Source organism: Oreochromis aureus, linkage group 9, assembly GCF_013358895.1.
Source record: "Oreochromis aureus strain Israel breed Guangdong linkage group 9, ZZ_aureus, whole genome shotgun sequence".
Lineage (NCBI taxonomy): Eukaryota > Metazoa > Chordata > Actinopteri > Cichliformes > Cichlidae > Oreochromis > Oreochromis aureus.
This window is the reverse complement of record NC_052950.1, coordinates 15,035,635-15,063,086: the sequence shown is the minus strand read 5'-3', so window position 1 is coordinate 15,063,086 and position 27,452 is coordinate 15,035,635. Positions and strand designations below refer to the sequence as shown.

The 27,452-nt window shown below is 39.5% G+C and overlaps 1 protein-coding gene across 1 annotated transcript in view; it reads right to left on the bottom strand.

Moving 5' to 3' along the window:
* The window catches only part of cntnap2a (contactin associated protein 2a), a 359,863-nt gene that overhangs the window by 119,741 nt on the left and 212,670 nt on the right, over positions 1-27,452 (bottom strand). The window contains exons 10-15 of the mRNA XM_039617641.1: positions 23,023-23,172; positions 14,364-14,526; positions 7,372-7,478; positions 4,109-4,228; positions 3,127-3,242; positions 309-393 (exon numbers count right to left, since the gene is read on the bottom strand). Of these exons, the coding sequence (XP_039473575.1) occupies positions 309-393; positions 3,127-3,242; positions 4,109-4,228; positions 7,372-7,478; positions 14,364-14,526; positions 23,023-23,172 (741 nt within the window). The remainder of the gene's footprint in view (positions 1-308; positions 394-3,126; positions 3,243-4,108; positions 4,229-7,371; positions 7,479-14,363; positions 14,527-23,022; positions 23,173-27,452) is intronic.

The window sequence follows — 27,452 nt, the reverse complement described above, 5'->3', positions numbered from 1 at the left end:
TTTTTTAAAATATATTTGTAATTTCTGATTTGGTGATATTAGTAGAAAATCTGTAACAGGTCTATAATGAGACCTACCAAAGGCCATGTCATTAAATCCCCATGATTTTAACACTCATAAAGATCCCTCATAGAACAATCTTCAGTCTCCCTTATGCAGAATTCTCAGACAGAAGCAGACGTGTTTTTATATGTTATGAATTTTCCATCAAAGGTTGACTATGTGGTGAAAACCAAACCTATCTGTGTCAGCACTGTCTACCCGTGTTTGAGTCAGCGGTGAATAAAGATGCCATCCTCAGCCTTTACCTGGAGTGTTGAGGAGTCTGGACATGCGACAGCTGTAGGCGATTTGCTGCTCACAGTATTCTGCACTGGTGGTGATGGCTGTCACCTGAAAACACAAGCAGGGATATGTATTTTCATTTTATGTTCTTCGACCAGACAGGCCCGTTTTATGTAAGAACAAATTATTGAGCTGTGAAACGAAAGAAAGCGCACTCTAAAGTTGTTTTAATTTTTGCCTTCTGTGACTCCGAGAAGCTGAAAATGGAATAAGCGGCCCCTACGAATTATGAAAGAACGTAATTTGATGGATATGCTTCTCAAACCATGTAATGTCATAGTCATCCTGCACATCCTACAGTCACTTCACATTGGGGTGCCTTTAAACTTCACACACACAGTTTTCTTTTGACTGTGAGTGACAACTGCAATCTATAATCACTCACCAGAAAGATTAAGATATTGACTCTTGAGTGTGAGAACAGATTTAGGTAGTCTGAACTGTGTGTGGGTGAAGCACAGCAGGCAGGTGATGAGGGGATGATGATGGACACTTGTTATGTTAGTATATCGCAGTGTGTTTGAAAGACTGGCTGAATACGTGAAGTGCTGTAGCTCTGGCTGTATTATACTGCGATCACAAACTTAGTAACTTTGTCAAAACAGAAGAAAAACTGTGCTGCAGCATAAATGCTCACTGTGTTCTAAACCCAGGACCTCTGCTGTCAGTGCTTTGAAGCACCAGCTGCAGGAACAGCAGAGGCCGAGCGATAACAATCCTCTTAAAGAGGAACAAAATCCGCATTTGGAGGTTGGAAGTAACAGCTCTGTCAGTCAGAAGACCGTGGTTTGTCTCCCATTTTGGGGCTCAGTGTGTTTGTGTGACTTTGTTTTCACTTTCACTTTTTGCTTCGGTTTGTTTAGGAACCAAAAAAGTTTTAGAAGACATTTTGGCTTCATTTAAAGTATGACCCTTCACAGTATTAACCTGGCACACTGATATGATACTAACCCAGTCCTTTGACTGTCCAAAAGTAACAAGTTGGGTGCAGCTTTGAAAAAATGTATTTGATACTCCGAGCTAAGAAATGATTGAAATGTTACTGTAGTGAAAGACCATCCTGTGTGTGTGAGATCATTACAAGAACCATGCAGAAATTTCATTTCATTTCATTAGGTGGATCTGTTTAACTGCTGGCTAATGCAAACATCTAATCAGCCAATCACATGGCAGCAACTCAGTGCATTTAGGTATGACATGATCAAGACGGCCTGCTGAAGTTCAAAGTGAGCGGCAGTTCGCCTTGTTGTTGGCAGAGGTCATCTTTGAAGTAGCAGCAGAAGACCACACTGTGTATCACTGCTGTCAATCCAGGAACTGGAAACTGAGGCTACAATTCTCATGGGCTCAGGAGTTGGACAAAAGAAAGCTGGGAAAACATTGCCTGCTGTGATGATTCTGAATTTCTGCTGTGACAGAAATTTTGACAGTAGTGCCGGCATGAACGACATAAAAGCAACTGCCTCGCACTTAGGCTAGTAGTGGTATGATGATGTGTGTTTTCTTGTCTCGTTTTGGGGTCTTAAGTACGTATGGTTGCCTAAGTGCTGCAGTGTCTAAGTGCCTATCTGAGTATTGTTGCTGGCCATGCCTATTTATTTATGACCACAGTGTCTTCTGATGGCTGCTTCTAACAGTAAAACACACTATGTTACATAGCTCAAATCATCTCATTCTGGTGTCTGGTTCACTGTGGTCAAATGGCCTCCACAGTTACCAGATCTCAGTACAATAGAGCACCTTGGGGGTGTGATTGAAAGGGAAATTCACATCATGGATGTGCAGCCAAAATGCAGCAGCTTTGTGATGCTATCATGTCGATATGGACCAAAATCTCTGGGGAATGTTTCCAGCAACTTGTTAAATCTATGACATGAAGAAATTAAGACAGTTTTTAAGGAAAATGGGGGTCGAATGTGACACTAGGACAGTATAACCAATGAAGTGTCCTTTTAGTTTTCAATTATCATGCACTAATCACTGTATCTACTGATATGTAAAAACTCAAGCTATCCCAAATTCATGCTCTGTCTGTATGTTTACTTAACCAGAAATTACAGAGGCTGGGGAACACATTAGCTCTGGGAAAACTTCAATTTACATACAACTCGAGGCACAGCTCCACAAGCACATTCAGTATTCGCCAAGAAAATGATAAATGATTAGTTGCAATGATTGAACTATTCGGCACATATTCATTTAATAAATACAGTTTTGTGCCATGGGAAAAGAGACATGGGTTTTATAACTGCTTCACTACTTTTTAATTCACACACTGCATGCATAATGCTAATGCTAATTCAAGTCCATGTGACTTAGCCGTACAAGGAAAAATAAAGGCCTTTTTTTCAGCAAACAATACGAAGACTGCTAACACTGAAGAAAATGCAGCTGCTTTCTCAAAAGCAGAGATCTCAGGGAAAACAGCCCAAAAATGAAACCCTATGGTCCTGTCAGCAACAGCAGAGTAAAGTGTGCCATCACCATATTAGGCTTGCTTTTAAAGGGTGGGATAAAATCATCTAAAACAAAACAGATGTTAGCAGTAGTCAGTAAAAAATCCTCACGGTTCTCATCGTTCATAACATGTACTAAGGGAGAAGCCCAGAGCCTGAGGGCTACAATTCAAACAAATCAAACCCCTTTTTTCCCCACCTCATAATATATTCCTTTTCATTTTTTTAAAAAACATTTTTTGGCTTCTAAACCTAAGTATAATACTACTTTTGCCTTATTTGCAGACAAAACACTTTCTATGCATAACGTGTTCAAGTGCATTACCTGGTCCATTGAGGCACTGTAGTTGACCTGTAACACGGTCCGTCTGTTTCTGCTGGAGCCTGTGACTATGGTTTTGGGAGGCAGGTTGTTCATCACTGTGGTCCATACTTTGTCCTCTATGAAAAAAGACAAAACACATTCAAAATGAAAACAAGCCATAGCGCAATTTAAAGCTAGAAGACTTATTACATCGTTCATTTAATTTTACACATGCAATCGATTCGCACATGCAGACATAGCAACACATGAGTGCACAGACAAAGCGGCAGTTTAGCTGTCATGGCAGTGAAGTTCTTTCCGTGTAATCTAAGTTACAGCTATGAGACTCCGGGGTTTAATAGACACTTCTGTCCTGTTATAGTACGAACCAGTCACTCACACAGCTCCTTGTTCATTCACACTGTCAGTCAGGGAATGTGTGTGTGTGTGTGTGTGTGCGGTTCAGGTTTCTGAGGTGTGTGTGTGTGCGGGAGAGAGAGAGAGAGAGCGTGAAACTCTTAACATTTCAGAGGTGTGTGTGAGTGCGCTATTCAGCGTGACTAAGGGGCCAGCCAGTGGAGTGCAGTGACATTTCATTAAAAGTCTCGCCTTTGCTCTGCCTGCATGCTCTGCTGTTCCAGACTATCTACTTATTCCACTGTGTGTGTGTTCATGGAAGTGTGCAGGTGTGTGTGTGACAGAAGAAGTGTCAGTCAGACCCTTAGAGCACTCCTAGAGTTGCATAACAGCTTCGTTTCGTATATGTTTGTGGCGTGTGTTTTGATGTGCATGTGCATCTCAGTATGTGTGTTTGCTGCTGCTTCAGAAGTAAATGTCAGTTACTGTGAATATGTTGCCATGGAAACCACAGATATAACAGGTTAAGGCTGCTGTCTTCTGAGGTTAAGAACGCGAAGGGCTGCAGAGTTTATTTCCTTTCATAGGTCACTGGGGCTAGACAGTATGGAAGGCACACACGCAAACACACACTGGAGACACACACCTGTCATGTTGCAGTTAACTTTGAAGGGGCCAAGAGGTCCGCTGCCATCGGGGTCGATCCAGTAGGCATCGGAGGACTTGCCCAAATGCTTGTAGGCCTCACACGAAGGCTCATAGATCGCTGGAGCAGAGCAAGGGTGAAGAAAAATGAGAGCAAACATGAGCAGGTGAAGGAGGATGGGTATTAAAGGAAAAACACAAGAAAATCCAGCGCACTATACACCCTCCCCAAAATTAGGCTTACAATACAAGTCTGTGTTTGACACCTACTCAGTGTGACACCACGTCATGTTGAGATATACACTGACACTGGAGAACATCCATATTTAAAGGAGCACAACTGTTGAATGGATGACAGATGAGAAACACTTTTTTTCCTATTTATAAATCCTAACCAATGAGGCAAAAAAAATAAAAAATAAAAAAAAAATAAAAAATGGCCGTGGGTGGTGGCAGTGTTAAGGTCTGGCTTTCCAGCAAAATCAGCAGTTGATTCCCCGTAAACAGAAAAGCGTTCATAGATTGACAGTTTTTTCTTTTCTTCTTTTTTTTTTTTTTGCCCTGAGGCTGGTGCGAGAGAAGAGGCTACAGTGAGCCACTCAAAAATATACTATAGACAAATGCTAGAGTAACATTTCTGTTTTGTTATCTAATTCAGCAACTGAAGTTTCCGAATCCACGATGGACCTAAAATAGCAACTCAGTTTCCAAAGCTGCTTTCTTTCTTTTTTTCCCCTATTTTTATTTTCCCCTTCGTCCAAAAGGCAATTTCATATGGTTGCCTCTCTCACCGCATTGTCTCTATTCAGTGCCTGTCAAGGAGCGGCGTCTTCTCCCTAACACTCGAGCAATCTAGCTGACAACATATTGATGTTGTGTTTGTGTTGACGTACACACTGACAGACAGGGACAGCAGGAAGAATTACACATCAAAGCGAACTGCGAGCGTGACTTGAAGTGAAACTTTCTTGATTGAAGTGTGACTCCTCACAGGCTTAACAATGAGTTTAAAAAGAAAAAGAGCCTGCAATTTGTTCATAGTTCTTTCTTAGTTTGCCTACTATCACCTCCTTATTTCTGTCTGCAGTTTCTTTATTTTTCAGCCTTTTCTTTTCTATATGTTCTCCAACTACTTAATTGATCTCAGAGTTTTGCAGGGTGGTTTTCTGATAAGAGGAGACTCTTTTTTTGTTAACCAAAACCAGTGTTGGGAGGATGTAACCGTACTGAGGAATCTCAAAGGATCAAGAGAATTGTTGAGGTTGAGGTTTCTGTTCTGGCTCAAAGCCATTGGTCAAAGGCTGTAATACAATGGTAGTTTAATAGCCAGCTTTTCTCCTAGGACTACTTCAGTGTTATGTACCACAACAGAAAGATTCAATGTGGAACAGAGAAATTCAGAGAAATTTCTCCAGAGGGAACTTAATTAGAATATTTAGTAAGTCAATACAAAAATTATGTCTGCAAATATTTACCATCAGAGTGGAATACTAGGGGGATTTGGAAAGGAGCTTATGGCAATACAATATTAAAATAAAAGCTGTAAATGCTGGTAACCACTGTGCTTATTTTTTAATGACAAAAAAATATAGTCAGAGTATTTAATTGTCATGAACTAAAATGCAGTTTTCAAAACTGTATCCTCTTTTTGTTAATTATTAACCATTCAGTTATTGTTTTTATCTCAGAATATGGTTAAAACATATTTATTCTTCCATTAATTGACTATTAAGTACCTAATCACGAAAGGATGGGACACTACTGCACACTCCTGGGTCTTTAATTGGTGACATGTTTTAAATCATTTCATGGCGTCAAATTACACCATTGTTTTGTTTCACTCTTTATTTACGCTGCCATCGTAGTCCAGAGGTTAGCACTGCTGCCTCGATGCTAACCTCAAATTATAAGTGTAAATCTGGTGGTCATCAGGTTTGCCCTGTACCCATGTGTGCTGTCTGCAGGTACCTCAGCTTCTTTGTGCATGTTGGGTTAATAAGGTGCTTAAATGTAGAATAAAGCACTGTATGAATGCATGCTTAAATGAGCCAGTTGCTCTAAAGCACTTTGAGTGGTCAGTAAGACTGAAAAAGCACTATATAAATGCCCGTCCATTCCATTTCATCAACTTTGCCACCGACAAGCTCCACCAGAGAAACTATTTAGAGGTCCATGACAAAGATGTGGCTCTTTAAGGAAGTGAAAAGAGTTGCTCATTCACTCTCTCTCCCCACACTTTACTGGCAGGTCTCCAGATTTGCCTCACACCTTTATAGCCGGAAACTAGAGACCTTCATTTCTAGGTTACTACTGCCTTAGGCTGTCTCTTATTAGTCCTAACTAATCTTGACAAATTTTTACAGAGGGCATGCGTGAAGTCAGCACCTTGTTTCCTCATTTGTTTCTTTCATGTATCATCACCAACAGCTGTTATTTTGGCACATATGCAGCACAATGCATCGCAGAGCACCATGTGGTTACATAGTGTTTCCATATAGCCCCAGAAACTCAGAGCTGTATGTGATACAGTAAGTGTATAGTAAATAGGGATGCAATTTTGGACACAGATTCACACATATAGAGAGATGCAGTCGCACAAAGACATTTCTCGATGTGCATCTTGCTTCATCTGTGTCTGTATTTTTTATGATCTATTCATTATTACCTACTTAGACCAACTCTGCAGTGCCTAAATTTGAAAAATGTCTTTTTCACTCACTTTATTCCTCTGGCTTTCTCTCACTTCCATTATATTAAATCTGCTCTTTTAGATTTATTTCCAGAACTTTACTTCCCCGCCTTCTCTTAAAAGAGAACAATCTTTGAGGCTTATGGGAGGAGGGATGGCATTCTCAAATTGTTAAGCATTAAAAAAAAAAAAAAAAAATCCCCGCTTTGCTCTCTCCGACTCTGTTCTCTTTGTGTTGTGGGGCTTTTTGGGTCGTATTCCTTTTTCTCTGTCGGAACAAAACACACAGTGTTGTCAGAAAAGCCTGAATCCCATGAATACTTCAAAAGTTCATCTGTCCCTCTAATGAGAATTGTGGCTTTGAGCAGGAAAAAAAAACAACAAACAGCTTAATCACTCAAAGTCGAATGGAGGAAGGCTAAATCAAACACACACACGCACACATGCACACACACACACACACACACGGGCAGAGCAGAGTGGCCTATAGTGTTGTTCCACTGACGGGAAGACAAAGAAACAAAAAATGAATAGAACAAACAACTCTACACACAACTCACCACACACACACTTACAAGTATGACACGTTGCTCCAGTGTATCCAGTTCCATCACAAGTACAGCTGAAGCTGTCCCAGGTCTGTTTACACCGACCACCATGCTCACAATGATTGGGCATACATCTAGAGAAAGGACCACAGCAATAGCACTTTTACAGGAAATGTTTTCAACACTTGTTGCTTTAAAAACTTGCTTTATAAAGAAATACACTACCATTCAATATCTGCCACTCAGAAATGTTCTTATTTTCAAAAGGAAAGCACATCGATTTTTATAGATTTATTTTTACATTTTTAATGATACCTTGATAGCACCCATCCAACAGCACATTGTGTTACTTAATGCAATTTATGACTGTAAAAAGCTTATTGATCAGAAAAAAATAAAAGCTTCAACAAAAGCTTTTCTAACTATAAACATTTTGAACCGTGAGTCAGCGTGTGAATGTTAGAAAGTGTGTGCCATCGATAAAACCGCTGTATGAATGGTTCTGTGATTAGCTGAACGGGGCTTGAGCCAGAAAGCGCTTTGAGTGCTCAACTGAGTAGAAAAGCACCATGTGAGTGCCAGACCATTTATCAAATATTTTCTCAAAATGGCCCAAACTCACTAGAGTATTTTTGTTCTCCAAAACAAAAGATATTCCATTCTGATACTTAATTCTATTCCCAGCTTTAATTGAACCTAACTATAAAAGAAAAAAAAAGAAGACATTCTAATTCGCAGCTGAGCAATGGGACAAATACACTAGAGTCTCTGACTTGGAAACAGATCTCTTACAGCAGCACCATCTGAGTCAGATGGTGCTAGGTTGTGAAGAGAGGAGTGGATTCTTTTCTAAAAAACAAAAACAAAAAACAAACAAACAAAACATTTTCGTTGCTTTTTGTTTTGGTAATTTGCTCCTTTTCATAGAACAACAGAATATTCTGGGTTTTTATGGTAACATGAAGAATTAACAATTTAATGTGACAAACTTGCAATAGGAAGCTGGTGACTTCTGTATGCCCATGTAGACATCTCATTAAAAACTGGTTCATGACTCATTACCACAACAACTCTAATTAATTTTTATATTATATATTATATATATATTACTGTGCTTTTTCTTTTTTATAACAGATGAGATCAGTATATACTGTATCTAAATTTTGTGATAAACAATGTTAAGGTGCACTATATCTAACTCGTTGAAAAGGAAAGGAAATACATTAAAACAATGTTCATCTTAAAGAGAAAAACTTGCCCAAGGTGATTACTTATAGGTTAAATGAACTGTGACCACATTGAGATTTTCTTTTGAAGTCCATTACTATAGCTAGCTACTATCTAAAGAAATACAGGCCTGACAGAAAGGCATCCCTATTCATCTGAGACTACACAGAAGATTTATAATATAATAATAAAAGAATTTGATTCTATGAGTTGAGATTAATGTAAGTTTTATGATTTCACTGACCTTAGGCCCTTGAAAACTATCACACATACCTTTGCAGGCAAAGGATACTAAATATTTATGCTGTAAAAAAAAGCTGATTCAAAAGGACAAAACCAGCGATAAGATCTAAACCATTCAGTCAGTATGATGATAATTTCTAATGATTTAAAATAGAACTCAGCAAAGAACCTTCGTTCTTTGAATTTCCACATATTTTCTCCCTGTTTGGACTCTTTTCACAACCAGTGATGTCGTTATTAGCTTTATAGGTTCAATGAATCTGTCAACATTTCTATTCAAGGTGTTCACAAGAACAAAAAGAAAGCAGTAATACTTGTGGCACGGACACCCAGGTGTCAGTGAAAAAAATGCAGGAGCTACTGGTGACCTTGGTTAACTGTAAACAGTCTGGAATAACTCACAGTTTTAATCGGACCATGTGTGACTTCTGAAGTGTGTGTCTGCCTATAATAAAATAAAACGTCATTGATTATTGAGTGCACGAGGCGACTGACCTGCTAATGATGCTGAATCTCACTGTTCCATTTTAGGTTTCTTAACATACAGCATATTGTTATTGTTAAAATTTAGTCTCTATATTCACAGATGGAAGTAAACAGAGTGTGAACACAGCACTGAGCACACAGCAGTTAAGACATCACAGTTTTTCTTGTTAAAATTTGAATACCAACCCAAATCCCAAGCACATCAAAGTTCTGTGGTTTGATCTGCCTGCAGGCCTGTGGGGATGGATCCCGAGGCACGGGAGTCTTAAAGCGGGGTTTTCCACACACACAGTCACGTACGAGTTATGCGATTCGAATTTTTAAGTCTGCTTACTTGAATGTAATAAAATGATGTTAGCAGGAAAGCGAGCTGGAGGACAAACAAACACTGACTCATAAAAGCTGCAGGGGTCCTTTAAAATGCTGAGTTCTTCTCCAGCCTCACTGGGAGTCGGGCAGTTAAGCAGCACAAATATTCCACCTCTGGAGCTAGACATGATGATTACTGCTGTTGTGCACACAATACCGATGAAAGTGACATACAACTTTGGCCTTGTTCACATAACATACGATAGCTTCACCGACAGCAGAGGCAATTGTAATTGTCCCCACTTTTTGATTTCTTTGTATATTTGGACTCAGTGTACTTAGAAAATGAGGGAGACAGCATGTGCTGTAAAAAAATGAAATAAATAAAATAAATGAAAATCCTGCCTGTCTGCTAGGCTACAAATTATTTGACAAGCATTTGGCTATGTACAAAATTGACCCTGTGACAATTTAAAAGCTGTGAAAAACAAGCTTCCTAGTGTGACACTAGTTTGCACAGCACATGGTAGCTTCTATGAACTACACTGTAAAACTAATTTCGGAGGATGTCAAATGAAACAACTAAAAGTCTAAAGATCTTACCTGTGTATGTTTGTTAGCATAGTATATTAGCACGTTAACGCAAATTAATCTGCTATCACGGTCAACGTGATTACAATTTTTTAATGCAATTAACGCATCTGGAGTGCAGAATGACTCAAAATCCCTGAAATGCTTCTGTCAACGCATTTCGCACTGCACTAACGCGTTGATGCCGTGCAGCCCCAAACATATATATATATATATATATATATACATATATATATATATACATACATTCTTACATACATACATTCTTATATATTTCTATACTGTGTATTGTGTATTTTGCTGTACAGTTATTTTATTTTAAACTTTAATTCATATATATTTTATCTTATTCCTTCCCAGCTAAATTTACCCTTCATTCTAATTTGTGTTGTACAGTTATTTTATTTTCAACAAATTCATATATATATTTTATTTTATTCCTTCCTAGTTAAATTTACCCTTTTTAATTTTCATATTTATTTCCTGTCTTATTCATAGCCCTTTCTTTTTTCCTTAGGTCACGAGCAGTTGTGTAAGCATTTCACTGCATATCGTACTGTGTATGACTGTGTATGTGACAAATAAAAATTTGAATTTGAATTTGAATTTGATTTGATTTGAATTTGATATATATATGTATATGTATAGCTCCTTACCATGCATGGAGGGTTTCACCCCAAGTCCAGCACCCTGAGGCTGTATGCTAAGCGGAAGGAAGGGGGCCGGGGACTGGTGAGTGTCAGCACCACAGTCCAGGATGAGACAAGAAACATCCACGAATACATCACGTAGATGGCCCCAACTGACAGCGTGCTCAGTGAATACCTCAGGCAGCAGAAACCCAAGAAAGAGGAGGAAGGCGAGGAACCATCATGGAAGGACAGGCCCCTGCACGGTATGTACCACCGGCAGATAGAGGAGGTGGCTGATATCCAGAAATCCTACCAGTGGCTGGACAAAGCTGGACTGAAAGACAGCACAGAGGCACTAATCATGGCAGCACAAGAACAAGCTCTGAGTACAAGATCCATAGAGGCTGGGGTCTATCACACCAGGCAAGACCCCAGGTGCAGGCTGTGTAAAGATGCCCCAGAGACAATCCAGCACATAACAGCAGGGTGCAAGATGCTAGCAGGCAAGGCATACATGGGCGCCATAACCAAGTGGCGGCATAGTGTACAGGAACATCTGTGCGAGTATAACCTGGAAGTCCCGAGGTCAAAATGGGAGATGCCCCCAAGGGTGGTGGAGAATGACCGAGCTAAGATCCTGTGGGACTTCCAGATGCAGACGGACAAAATGATGGTGGCTAACCAACCGGACATAGTGGTGGTAGACAAACAGAAGAAGACGGCTGTAGTGATCGATGTAGCGGTTCGAATGACAGCAATATCAGGAAGAAGGAACACGAGAAGCTGGAGAAATACCAAGGGCTCAGAGAAGAGCTCGAGAGGATGTGGAGGGTGAAGGTGACGGTGGTCCCCGTGGTAATCGGAGCACTAGGTGCGGTGACTCCCAAGCTAGGCGAGTGGCTCCAGCAGATCCCGGGAACAACATCGGAGATCTCTGTCCAGAAGAGCGCAGTCCTGGGAACAGCTAAGATACTGTGCAGGACCCTCAAGCTCCCAGGCCTCTGGTAGAGGACCCGAGCTTGAAGGATAAACCGCCCGCAGGGGCGTGCTGGGTGTTTTTATATATATATATATATATATATATATGCATGCATATATGAAAATGGGATGAATACAAATCCTGCTCACTTGACTTTAAGGTCTGCAGGATGTATCTAATACTAAACTAAAACATAAAGTACATCACAACAGTAGATTATTGCAGTTTCATCAATGGTGCAGAGGGTATGTTGATGACTACACTAGCATTAGCGCTAAAAACAAAAAAACAATCTATGATTCAATTCCAGTTACATCTTTCAGCCTGGCTTCTTGTTATGATACTGCTAAATTTTCCTGATAATTTTCAAGACATTTCCCTGTTCCTACTTAATCTAGGCGTTTCCAATCCAGAGGTAATGTTAGTCATTTCTTAAAAAGGTTCGTAGTGGTGTAACGGTTAGGTAGATTTTACCTATTTGAGTCGTACTTGAGTACAAATATAGAGTAGAGCACACCTAACAAATTGTGTGCTAATTGTTACATCAATTTCATTGAGTATATTTTTAAAAGTTTGTTTTTACAGTGTAACAAGGTTCAGATAAAGGGCCTTTCACAGAGTGTTGCAATTGACAATCACAAAAGACATTATGCTCAGCAAGCTGTGATCACTCAAGTATACTAACTATATATGCGGCTGGCTTTGTAGATTTTTCTTTTTTTTTTCCTGAAAACAAAGACATTTCGGCAAATTTATGAGCGTGTGTGGTTTTATGTGCCTCTGCACTCATTGCCTCGGCAGTATTACAGAACAACAGTGACATTGTGGGAATTTGCATGGGCACAGCTATGTGTCCACCTGAGAGTGTGTCTGTTAGGTTGTGTGTAGTTTTTGTTTTTTCCACTATCTCACCCTAAACACAATCTCACAGTGGAACGGCATTGATCAAAGGGAGGTCAGACAGGGCTATTGAACTGCCTTCAAAGACATTCTGATTAGTTAGATGGTAACAGTGCACCCATTCATCTTCCATGGCAGAACAAGGCCCACCTCAAGTACTGCAGGGCTTATACAAAACATTTGAAGTAATAGACTTGGGCAATACTGGGAGCACAGAGAGGAGGATAGTTTCATTAAATTTGGAAACTTCAGTGTTAGTTCATGTCCAAAATAAAGTTTTTTGGCTATGGACAGTTTTTTTTTCTCCACCTGTGAATGCAGAACTTTTCTGGAGAACTGTCAGCACATCTGCTATTGCATTTTCAGTATGCAGCAGCAGAAAGCCAACTTCCAGTGGTCTGTAACACTCTCGGTCACTCATCTTTGTGATCGTTCCTCCGTACAGTATAGTGTACGTCACATAGAAGCAGTTGCACAGAATTCAAAATAAACAGCTTCAGTATTCTGTTGATGTGAAATTGTAACACTGGTGTGTAACATTTGATCAAATTAAAACATCATAATAATGCAGTCTTCTGGCTGACTCAGTCAATTAGCACCTCTCAATTGGGCATTTGATTGCACAGCACAATGCAAAACAGAGTCAAACAGAGTCAAAATGCAAATTTTGACTTTGTAAGCATTTTGCTATTTACTGGATGACATTTCAAATCAAAATTATTATTATCATTCATATTAGGTATGACACACACTGTGTCATACTCTGCCTCAAAGAACCCCTCCTCCTGACCCCCTCCAGGTACACTGTAAGAATACACGTTATGAACAAATACAATACGTTTCATTCATTATTAGAGGAGAGGAGAGCACAAAAAGGATTTTGTGACTAGAGTTGTAAACTAGGTGGCCTAAATGCCAATGACAACACTGACATAAACAGGATTTTCTGATGAGTCTGCCTGTGTAAGTGTGTGCCCAAGCAGTCGTCTGAACTCAAGATTCCCAGCCAGTCAGACCACTTGTGGCGAACCTAAATTGATCACAATCAAGCAGGGGTACTTGGTGTGTTCTTCGCTCACCAAGGATATCGATGGAGGTCATTGACAAACCTCACCTGAAGACAAATCACTAAATAATACGTGACTAACACTGCTGGGGTTAAACTTGTCCTCAAAGTTTAAATGGTTTTGTACACAGGCATCCGTTTCAGTGCAGACAAATGTTGGAATAGAGCTCAAGGCATGGGTGACTGCATGTATGGCGAATCCATTCCAATGCGTTTGTCTAGTCCATGACAACGAAATAAATTGAAATGTCAACAAGTTTAATGAATGCTTACAGTGAGCCAACATTGGGAAGTGCTGTGCAGAATTTCCATGTCTGGTATACTTGGCAATAAAACAGAACTGCATGGCTCATTTTTGATGTTTGATTAAGATTGTTCACTGTTTTCCACTGATAAAATACACACCTCCTTGCACTGTAATTTTGCCCCATCAACTATACGCATTTATCTGACAAGCAGTCTCTGGATCGGAATTCAAAGACTCCACATGGCGCTCTTGTCTACCATATGATTCTTCCCATTTAAAACCAGTTGATTTATATCAATCATTGCTTTTGTCCTCTGCCCATGCCTGACCCACTCTTACCTGTCTATGATTGCACACATGTCCAGGCTGACATTCTCAAAAGCTCCCACAGTGCCTTTCTCCACAGCATGTAGATCAGCAGGTTGGTCATCAACCAAGATTGCTTGCATGCAGCCTTGAAACGAACGCTGGGTTGGTGGAAACAGTGTTTGCAGAAAATAACCTGGAACCCATACAAGAAACAAACAAAAGAAAAGAAAGTAAAACATTGTTACATAAAAAATGGCAATTTTCTACTGACAATTACAGATAGTTGGAAGTGGAAAAAATGCTGTAACTATTTTTGAGAAGGAACAGAAACAAAGGGATGCATAAAAGCTTGTTTTAATGGTGAAATGAAAGAAGTGGGAGATTGGAGGAAGAGCATAATAGGATTCTTTCAATCTCACGATTTAAAACACACCGTGAAAAGAAGACCTTGCGAGAAAGCAGACGTCAAACAAAACAGTGACATTATCCTTGATGAGCAACAACACACCTGGCCAGTGAATGGTTATTGTCCCCTTTTTTACAGCCATGAACCTTCATCACTTGTCTTGTTTTAGAGCTTATCCGCAAGGCCCATTAGACTTAATGCTGGTGCTAAGACTGCAATAGGCTAGAGGACATACAGATTTTACTCTATACTGTACGTTTATGAGGTACAGGAGTCAATGGCCCGTCCAGAGGTTTCACTGGGCCTTGACTGAAGAGGGGACAAGGGTAGGACAAAACTATACACACAATATTATTCCTGTGTGTATTTTTTGAACATTCTTTATCTTCTACAAAACTTCACTGATATATGACAGGTTTACATGTACTCTACATGCATGTCTTCTACATGTTTAAATGTGCCTTCGTGCTTTGTGTCTAATACTTGCACAGCATACAGTATGCGAGCATAAATCTACAGAGCACAGGCAGTCCAACAGCACACGGGTCACTCATAAAACACAACCGCTCAATGACATCTCCATCATCGTGATGATATAAGCTGTCACACTCTCCAGCATGCCTATCAGCTTCAAGGCCAAAGCATCAAAGAGACTTATTATACAAGGCGTGTGCACTGGGTGTGTGTGTATACATCGACATAATTGTAGTTTATGTCCCTGACACAAAGCATATAAAACAGTAGAAAGTAAACAGTATGTATGAGGGTATGTCTGTGTGCGTTTGCTGGATTCATCCAGTTCTTCACATCTTTTGATTTTCATCTCCTCCTCCCAAAAAGTTTCTCCTGTCATCCTTGCCATCTGTCTCTTCTCCTGCCACACCTGCCTGGTGTTTTTTTTTTTTTTCCAGAGAGAAACACACAGAGAGAGAAAGACAGAGAGGGAGACATAGAAAAGGAAGAGAAGATGGGAAACAGAGCAGACTGCAGCTGGCTGGCAGCACTTTGTGTCCTGTGGATAGCTTATAAATGCAAAGGAAATCCAGCTATCCTGACAGTTTGGCAGAATGAGTGGCACCATGCATGAAGCTATGGGTGGATATATGTATGTTGCTCGGCCATGAAAGCCAGCGGGAGGTTTGTTTCTCTGCTTCTCTTTTCAAGCCACCAACTGGGTGTTTTTTGCAATTAAAATTCAACACTATATCCAATTAGTTTATTAGGTGTCACTTTATAAATTACTCTTTTGATTCAAAATACTTTTTTAAGAGCAATAATTGAAATGCACCTGTATTTCTACTAAAACCGGCATGCTTCAGGTGACAGCTGACTTTGGGTTAAAAGTTAATCATCAATCAGCAAACAAAGGCAAAAATCTGATATCTAGAATACGCTAAATGAATCCAAACGTCTGTAAATCACTATTTAAAAGACACAGGTGATCATTTATCCATATGAATGAGCGCTATAAATGCTCCTATTACCATATTGCATATTAAATGATTAATAGATGGATAAATAAGACTCAGAGAGTATGTACATTTTGCAGTAGCAGAGTTTTAAATAGATTTAAAGTACAGCATTTTATTTTATTGTTATTCTAAAGCCATGGCCAGACATAACCAATGTTAATATATAGTTACAATTCTGTTTTAGTCTGCCCCCCTGGGAACATTTTTATTTCCCCAAGAAGCTTCAAGAAGATTAATTTTTTATGATTTTAAAATATGTATTACTGTATGAATGTAATGCAGCTATACTGACAAGAAGTTCAAGATTCAGACCGCTGTTAATAGAAAGTCCAACAAAGATAAAACAATTGCTGGAAGCAAAGCAAATGCATCACCATACATCAGTCGATCTTCTAGTCTAAATTCTAGATAAGAATTAGCAGAACCTATTTCTCCCTGATTTCAATGTCATTCTTTGCTTTAATTTGCAGTATTACTACAAACAGAAGGACTCTGTTTCTTATAACCGTTCAGAATGTGGAACAACAGCAATAATCCCCTGCAGTCTTGTTGGCACACTATCACAACCCCCCTGTTGGGGCAAAAGAGCTCGTCTTACAATACACATTGGAAAGACCAGCACCAGCGTTCTTCTACCTGTGCACGGCTGGCTCTCAGGCTATGTTTCCAAATCCCATTACATTTAGAGGTATGTGTCTGCTTCAGGAGGAGGCAGGTTGGAAATCTGCCAATATGCTCAGAGGTAAATTATTAAACAAATATTCCAAGGATGTAACTCTAGAATATATTCAGAAGAGACAAGAACTATTGCCAAACACAATATGTAATTTCACACAAAACCAAGAATGCACTCCAGGAAAGGAAAGTGCTTATCTGCTGACCACCTGCTGCAGTTTGTCCCTTAGCAATTTCCCCTAACTGTCCAAAAAAGTCCTCAGAGCACCTTATAGAGCACTCTCAAACAAACGTAACGCGCATTAATGTCAAAATGACACAAGATGTACATACAGCACATGGACTGCACTTTGATAAATGTGGTTGCCAGAGTGTCATGTCTTATTCATCACAAGCCTTGGGATGTAAAGGTAGGATGTAAAGGGAATGGCATGCAGGAAGCATGGCTGAAAATCTGCTATTCATTACAAGTTACAGCAAAATGAAAAATTGAAGAACTTAAGATACTAAAATGACCAAAAGAAAGCACTGGAGGACTACAATGCTGTGTTTCAAGAAGGTAAAAAAATATACTGTGTCATGGTGTACAGTCTATGTGTAGTAATGGGAAAGCAACTGTAGGACTTTTGTCATGATGAGTCATTTATTCACAAATAGAAAATGTGAAAGAAGTCATTCTATCATTTCCAAAATGATGAAAAGAAGCAATGAGCTATGAAAAGCTGTGACAATATTTGGAACGACTCAGTATTATCAAATGTATAAGAAAGTCAAGATTTCAACACTACAATAGGAAACACTACATACTCTTTTTCGCACCCCCCTACAGACAGTTATCAAATGCTAGAAAGCTTCAGAGTGGAACGTCCCATAATTGACTGCTCTCTCATTAGTGCATCAATTTTTTCCCCTCTTCCTGAATAGAAAATATGACTTCGTGTCTCCGTGTATGTGCACTTATGTGTGATTGTGTGCGTCTCCCTGTCGTGCCTCTTGAGAAATTCAATTTATGGATGTCTTCTGCCAGTCACTTACTAATTTCTCTAAGCGTAGCGTCATGAGTGAAAAACTACTCTCCGTAAAATGGGCTTTGGGTTCAGGAGACTGCTTCTAAAAGCAGGTGCTCAATGGACAGAGGAGTGGAGATGAGAGGAGCAGGAGAGGAGTCCAGCGGGAGGCAAAGGAAGGGGTTAAAGCAAATGAAATAATGAGAAAAATGAAGACATAAGGTAGGGAGGAAATTTGAAGGAGCAAAACAGAAAGAAACCTGAAAAGAATAGAATGAAGAAAGAGGGCAGAGTAAAGGGCACGTTCAAAGGCTCAAAGCCTAGGTCTTTCTTGCCACTGACATCCTCAGTATAATATCTTATAACCTTGCAACCTTGGGAGAGGTGCCAAGTGAATTTTAATGCCACAGAAATTAAATGGCAGGGCTATTACATCACAAGGAAAATTTCTGAATGGCTGCAGAAGAGAGATTTGCACTGTCAATTATTAAGTAATTTCAGAGGAAGCAAAGCAGTCTTATCTCAGCTGTTATTAACCGACACACAAAAACTGCACATTGTAGACAATAAATATATATATAAAAAAGGAAATAAGGAAGAATATTCAATAAAGGGAAATATTATGTACTCAATTTGCATAGCCTTTAAACTCCTTGGGAATGGTACTTCATTTGCATGATGTTCCATCATAGTCAAAATCAAATCAAGTAAAAATACATTAAAATTTACCACTGATTTAAATTAGGTAATTTATTTAGTTAATAAAAGCATGAATTAGCAAATATTTCATGTCAGTATGCATGCCTTCATATAACATATGAATAACATTAATTTTAATGTTAAAAGCATTGACAGACTGTTTTACGCAAAAGAAAAAAAACAGTCTTTTTCATATAAGCCATTTCTATGCACACAACCTTTGCTGTGATTTGATTAAATACAGACTGACATTTATATGCCGTATTTGTGTGTGTGTGTGGGTATAAGTAAAGCATGTAAAACATGTGTTCTCAGACTTAGTGTTAGTCTTACTGTATGTACAGCCTTACTTATTAGTGACAGTCACACCTCAATAAAACCCTTATTGGTGCTAATGTGCTTTAATGTTGCAGTTGTGGCAGAAAAAAAATATAACTGATGATTATAGAAGGAGGCAGATAGTCACACCCACTTTCTTGTAACTCCCTAGCAAAGTTAGGGTGCTATGCTATCAAAGTGAATGGAATAGTTACTCTAGACCAGTGGTGTCCAAACCCAGGCCTCGAGGACCGGTGTCCTGCAGGTTTTAGATGTTCCTTGATCCATCACAGCTGATTTAAATGGCTAAATTACCTCCTCAACATGTCTTGAAGTTCTCCAGAGAACTGGTAGCTAATCATTTGATTCAGGTGTGTAGACCCAAGTTGAGATCTAAAACCAGCAGGACACCGGCCATCGAGGCCTGGAGTTGGGCAAGCCTGCTCTAGACTGACATTTCCTATTGAGCTAATTTATTTTTCATGGAGACCAAATGCTCGTGACTTAGAACAAGATCCAAGAGAGAGATGACACATCACTGTGGTTATTAATATATATATATATATATATATATATATATATATATATATATATATATATATATATATATATATATATATAATATATAAAAGTTAGTTAACTTTTTAACTAAAAACGACTTTGTTATTATAAAATCCCTATTCAAAATTGTTGAGTCAAAGATGGGGTTGACAACAAAGAACAGCACAGAAACAACATAAAACCAAGAGCATAAAATATATCTCTGCTATTACATAGTCGCATGGTACTTGTTTACAAAGTAGGGTTCAGTTGGTGGTCTCTGATCTACAACTGTTGCCAGCGGAAGCACAGCAGATTGATGCCTTACAGCCATGTGATTTGAAGCAGATGGCTACCTGGATGGCTGAACCTACATAAATTACTCACAGCAATTAACTCAAGCCTTGTCCTGTATATAAAAAAACAGGGATTGCTCATAATACTGTGAGGTTTCTGCTAATTGTGGCTCACTGATAGAACAGTCTCAGTCACAGTGAAAGTGCTGATGGAATACTGTTAGAGAGCTTTAGGACAGCTTAATGGGCTTGGCCTCTTTGACTCATCAAGCCGAGCGATCAGAGAGAGTAATTGAGGGCAAGCCAAAGGCTAAACTATCTTTTGTACATTCACTATATTATTCTGTTACCTCTGAGATGGAAATTAGCCTCTGAATGTGATGAGCGGGATGGTTTCAATACATATGCTGCATATTTTATCTGAGCTAACGTAGTTCTGTGTGTATGTAGGAGACCATAGCCATGGTCACAGACATACATCTTTTCATGTCAGTTACAGACTTGCGTACTAACTTAACTGACACATAGGATTTTCGGCTACCTCTTTGATAACAAGGAGGGAAGATATTGAATGAAAGATGTAAATTGCCATTAAAATTCAGACACTTTTCCACATGGAATTTCGCTGTTTCTACAGTATTTAAATATACCAAACCTAATCACAGCAAAATGAAGAGAAAATGAAAATAACCCTAAGAGCTAAACACAAGCTGCATCAGTGCACACTGTTTTCCACGAAACAGCTCCTAAAAGTTTTTCCCTAGCCACTAAAGTGCTGGCCTAAATATCATTTTGTAGTTTTTTCCACAGTAATAATCAACAGTTTTGTATCCCCTGCAGCCTTCAAACTTGTGTTTACCACCAGGCTCCCTGCTCCTCAGCATTCATTATGTCATGTAAAATTAACGAGAAAAACCCCAGTCACAGTTCCTGCCAATTCAGCGCACTACCTCCATCAAAGGGGAGAAACGACTGAAAAACATTGCTGGGTTTTTTTCAGTTGCTGCAATGTGTATTTAGTGTTTATATGTGATTACAAACTGTATGTGCTTATATGCAAGGGAACTGCAAAGTGGTGTGGAATACATATTACATTGCACTGTACATGGTTTTTATGTATCACCATCAGCCTTCAACCTATGGTGCAGTATTTTGCTCTTTTAAATTATTTTTTCCATATAAAAACCCATTCAGTGAATCTTGAATGTGGTAATGTGGTAAATTTAACTGAATGGACATGATCTGGGAATCAAATGCTTGGCGACAGTGAATACTGTTACTGTTGTAGGATTGGAACAACTGGGAGTCTTCCTGGAGCTGGCTGTCTGGCCAAACTAAGCAACTACCAGAAAACATAGTACATAGTGCTAACAAGAACCAGATAGTTCTTTTCTAAAGTGAACCAGCCATCACTACTGCTCATCATACCTGATACTATCCCAGTGGTAAGGTACGCTTATGCCACATTCATGTAGAGTTGATGTTTTCTGTATGGACTAGTTGGGCTTCGGGGAATGGTTAACAGCTAAAATAGAGACATATTCTTCAAGAAAGCTTTTTCCAAAGCACTCAGGACTGAATCAAAGTTTCACCTTTCAACTGGACATGACCATAAGCATAAAGTCCCCCCTCAAAAAACAAACTGGAGTGGCAACTCTGTGAATGTCTTTGAGTGGCCCAACGACAACCCTGCTGTGAACTCAGTGAAATATCTCTGGAGAGACCTAAAAATGAACACTGACCATCTGCATCAAAACTGACAGAGCTTAGGAGGATCTGCAGACAAGAATGGCAGAAAATCTCCAAATCCGTGTGCAAAGTTTCTTGTGTCATACCCAATAAAATTCAAAATAAAATGCAAAAACTGCCAAATGTGCCTCAACTCAAGTACCATAGGTTAAATAAAAACATCAGGAAACTTGCTTGAAGTATTCATCACAGATTAATTGGCCTTGCCTTACTCTTTAATGTGCTAACCTTTTTTATTTACCTTATAAAACCTTCTTTCTGTATTTTGCCATTCCTGCGTGTCACTCTTTTGTACTATTTCTTCTCTTCTTTTTTGGACTTCCTTCATCTAACTGTCTCCTCTGCCCTCTTCATGGAGTAAAGACATTGCGGAGATCCTCTCCTCTCCTCTCAGCCACTATTGATTCACAACTCAGTTTACTGAAATCAATAAATCACCAATTGCATCAAGTGGAGACTAGAGGGTGAGAAGGAAAAGGAGAGAGGAGATATAAAAGACAGACAAAGACTAAAAAAAGAGAGAGAAAGTTGGGATATCAATAATGAAAAATGAAGAATTAAATTCAATGATTCTGCAACAGCCTAGATTGACAGAAGACCTTCAGAATCCTTCAAAGATGTAACAGACTCTAGACTAAAAATCCATTAGCCCATCAAGGTCTCACAGACTTTGATTTCATATATAAAAAAGTACAGAGTCATCATGGACTTGGGGGATTTACTCAAACCAGCTAAGAGTAAATTAAAATAGACAACAGAATAAAAGTACTTGGGCTGTGTTTTTGTCGGGTGCTCTGATCCTTATTGACTGGCCTGGGGAAATGATTTTGCTCGATGGAGGAGATTGTGCTCAGATAGAGAGCGGTGGGGGGGGGGTGGGGGTGGGGGAGGCACGATGGAGCTATCAGAGCTGGACTATCTCTCTAAGTTACTGTAATTTCATACAGGTGCCCACACATACACACACACACACCCACACACACATGCACACAAGTACACTTAGATACGGACCATCTTCCAACAGACAGACAGAGGTGTCTGGCATCATTAACCTGGCGTCTTCCTAATTCTGACAGATTGAGGCTGCTGCTTGTGTTATCGCTCTTTCTATTTCTCTGTGAGTGTCTGTTTGTTATAGTTTGTGTCCCCTATATATATGGTGATGTTGCTGTGCCTGGGTTCTTGCTACGTGAGCAACTTTCAGTTAAACTTTGATCATTTTTGCCTTAACACACACACACACATGCGCAAATATGGGTGATTTAGAAATATTGATTTAGATTGAAAAACTATCTGCAAATAACCACAAAACCAACAAAAGTTTTATATGAACAGCACAGATAACTTAAATCCTAGTTGTAAAACATGAAAAATAAACATGCAGCACACCTCCTCAAACATAGGGAGCATGTGATAGAGTACACACACCCACACTGTAGAGAAATGTGATGGAAATGAATGATGTTGGTAGTAAAGGGTGTCTAGTTCTCATTAGAAATGTGGTGTTGGTGCTGGGTTGACCCTTACCTCCGAGGTGATAGGTTCCTCCCGTGGTGATGCTGAGAGGTGAGACGGAGCGCACAGCAGACACCTCCTCGCCGTCTATCGTCAACATGGCAAAGTTCTCCTTGGCAACCAAACGTATTGCATGCCACTGGCCATCATTGAGGCCTGAGCCTGGAAAAAAGCAATAAGGCAAAAGCATTTGTGTAAATCCCTGGATGTAATAATAAAACTTGCTGAGAAAAATAAAAATAAAAAAATAATAAAAAAAATCCCACCACACAAAACTCAATACTGGTACTTTTTACCCCCATAGGTCCAAGTTATTTTTTTAATAGGAGAATATAGAAGAATATGTAAGGCCCTGACTGGGATTTGTCAATAAGACAATTGGCTGGGTGAGAGGTGTGTGGGTGATTCATTCTGTTATGTGTGGCTATCCCTCTCTGTTTACCTTCTACTTTTATATTCAGCATATTTTTTTCTCTACAACAATGGCACTCCTGTGTGCCTGCTGAATGTGATTCCAACAGAGTTCAGTGCTATCGAGGATCATCTTCCTGCCTCTATTTCGGCTTCCCCTCACTTATGCGCACAGTCACATATGCAAGTCCGTGCTCCTCGATTCTTCTCCCCTTCTCTTTTGTTCTCTCACTCCCTCTTTCTCCTGGCTCCCTTTTGTAGTCTCAAAGCCCGTGTGACTCAACTCTATTAAGTCTCACAGAACCCTGTTTGCCGAGTATCCAAATGCATGTGTGTGTGTGCGTTCTTTATGTGCCTGCAACTTTGAGTACTTTTTGAAAGTGCACGAGGCTCTAATGTGTTGCTCTGTCTGCATATGAGTGTTTGGTGCATGCAAGTTTCGTGCCCTCCTTTCTTCTCCCTTCTCTTGTAGCTGTGCTCCATTAAATATGAGTGATGTTTTGGAAAGGGACATTACTACTGGAGCTGAGAGAGAAGCCAGCTTCCTTTCATTGCCCTCTCCTCTATACATCACCTCTTACTGACACCAATCTCTATTCATCCTTTCCTCCTCACCTCGATCTCTATCCCAGATTCCTCTATCTCTCCGTCTTTATTTCCCTTCCTCTGTTTCTGCATTTAAAATGTCCTCTCTTTTTCTTTCTCTCTTATCTTTTCTTCTCTACTTCTCTAAGTTTGCGGCCATCTGCTGCAGTGTCTTTCTTTTTCAATTGGGCTTAGCACACTGCCTCACTGATTGTAATACATCGATAGCTGTTGAGGACACTGTAGCGAAGTTCAAGGTACGGTCATGTGTAAATCAGTCTTGGCAGAGCGCACCTACTCATGGATCTGCATGCACATCAATACACACACTTTTGCATAGACGGTGGGCAAGCTTATGTCGGTGCGTTTGCATTTTTGTGTGGCGGCCTCCGTGTGAGTCACCGCTGTCTGCAAGATGCACTCTCACATTGTTTACTTCTTCCCAGAATGCACTTGAAGACCCTAGCTTTCATATCAGCAGGGAGTCTGCACTAATTAATCTTCATCAGCAGGGTGGCCATGTGTGCCTGTGCTTGTATGGCTGTGTGCGATCGAGGCTGTGACCAAAGAAATTAAGGGCCAAGATGGTCACTTGCTGAGAGTTGTGACCACAGCAGCCACGCTCAGGGCAACGTGGTTGGGCATGCAAAAATACACACTTGCATACACGCAACATGGTACCCCTTAAAAACGTAAAACCTTTTTTTAAAAACTAGCTCTAGCAGGGAGAAAAATATAATAATAAAAAATGATATTGTTAACAACGCTCTTTTGTCAAGAGGCCATGATCCCAAAAGTAATAACACAAAATCTAGAAGACAGTGTCTACGTTGTCCGAGTGATAACCACAAAAAAGTTACTTCTGGCAGAAAGCGACCTTGATAACCTCCTTCAGTGACAATCACATTTCTGCCTGTATATTGGTTTGATGTAATCACTACCAAGCTCTCTCCTCCATCCTGTCCCACTCTCTATAACCTCTTGAATGTAATGGAAAATAGATACTGTATAACCTTGTGTTCCCTCATCTGTTTTACATCACCTGCAATAGCTTTGAATGATGAGCTTATCAGTGATGGCGGTGTAACTGAACCTTCACACTCATGCACAAACAGACAAGTGCCTGCTGAAACCCTCATGCTCAAATATGCGATCCGTGTTCTCTCTCTCTGTCTCTCTGTCTTTCTTTCGCTGTCGAAAGCACCAAATACACTGGCAAAAATCATGCGCACACCAGCTGTCTGTCACAGATAAAAAAAGTGAAAAAGATGAAGGAGGAGGAGAATTAGTCAGATTAAATCTGATAAAGTTGTGGCTTTCTTTGTTGTCATTCAAATGCAGGGTCTGTTAACACAGTGACAAGCTGACCAGCTACTTTGCTTGGTTTGAACTTGGGGTTAATGCATGTTATATTGAATCCTATCTTTGAATATTTAGTAAATAAATGCAACTGTGGCAAAAATATCATCCAAACAGAAAATAAAATCACTACACAAAAGTGATGATTTCATGCTGTGAAACAGTGAACTTGATTGGATTGAGGTTTTGACATCATTATCATCATATCTCTAGCACCCTTACCTTGTTGGTATCTGTTGGGAAACCAACTTTTAAGGTCATGCAAAATAAATTCAACATTTTAGTTTTCATTTCCATCTGAGAAAATCTAACATTCATTATTCATGTCAACAATTGAATTAATTCAATGCACATCTTAAAGGTGTGTGTACTTTGTAACCACTGACCATCTGCATAGACAAGACACCATCTGTATAAATACGATAAACAATGTTCATGAGAAACTGTTTAATTAATGTTCTGCAATATTAGTTTGGGGTCATTTTCAAAAAAAGGGGGGGTAAAGAAGGCATGAAAGAATGAATAAGCATGTAGAAACAGCTTTTCGACATTGCATCATGTCCATAGATTTGCAGTGGTGGGCTTATGCAACACCAGGAGTTGCAGTTCTGGTGCTGCAGTTCTATCTGTCTGTGATGTGAACTCATGAAGAAGAGCTGAGCTGACCACAGATGAAGTGCAAGACTAGGAACGATTCCTCAGGTGAGCTGAGAGCACCGAGAGACATGTTGGTAGAGCAGAAGGTAGAACTGAGGAACACGAAACTGAAACTGAAACTGAAACTTTGTTATTATTATTTTAATTTGCCTCAATTTAGCTGATAAAATGCCAGAAAATACTGAAGTATCTATTATATCTCTTTATAGTCAAAGCTGACTTTTTAATATTCGTTGTTTTGTGCAAACAACAGTTTCAAACCAAAAGAAAAGCGCAGATGTTTATGACAAGAAGTGTGAGATGTTCAAGGTGCATTTTAGGCAATTTTCTTAAACATAACTTAAATGATAAGCAAAACCACTGCACAAATATTCTCTATTAAATGGCTAATTGTTGCTCTTACTTGTCTGTTTCTGCTATAAATTAGCCTGTGTTAATTTAATGCATACAACGTAAGCAAATGGAACTCAATCGATATCTAAATTTGAATAGCAACAATTTAAATACTTATCCATTAAACCTAACAAAAATCATCACTGAGAGAATACAACTTTTTTTTCCTGCAAATTACTCCCAATTCAAAATAATTCAGAAATTTCAACCAATAAACAAAGCCTGGTGCAGCTTACTGCTCGTGCTTTTCACTGAAAACCTCATCCTCTATGATGTTTCAAGATGAGCACCAGACTGACAGCCACAGAAAACAAAGTGACAGCAATTACAGCAAAGCTTCAAGCGCCTGAGACTGAACAGAAGAAGATGGTGGAGGAGGCTAAGAGACTGATTTCAGGTATGAAAATCACAGACTTGGTAATTTTAGAAAATCTTGAAAGAACTGTAGATAAATTATTAGCTTTCATGTTTCTAGTATAAGCTGCAGAACTGGCAGTCCTCAGTTCAAAAAGTGACAACCAGTGACGACGCGGTGCAGGAGCAGATCGAGACGGAGATGACAGCTCTGAGTGAAGACCTGGAGAGAAGACTGAACTGCAGCTCACCAGTAACAAAGGATAAAATATAGATGACGAATGCAGGTATTTTGATAAGACACCAGAAGACATACATACCTGCACCTCTACTTCCAAACAATAATAATCTAAATATAGAAATACCTGACAATTTTATTTACACTTCCAGAAAAATAACTTTCCTAGCAAAGTGTTTCCATTGTGTGTTTACATCTCAAAGCTTGCTTTCTGTGCTTGTAAGGCCTCTTCAAGAAGGACTGGCCCATTTGTTTCTTTAGGTTACATCTTTTCAAGAATCTGCAAGGCATATAACTCAATACCCTCTGAATATAGCGGGATCCCACTGATCTATTGTCTATTGTCTGGTCTATTGTTGTTCCTAAATTCCAATTTGCAGTAATACCACTTACAGTTGCCAGTTGTTGCAACCATGGGATCTTATTACAGTATCACACTCAAATC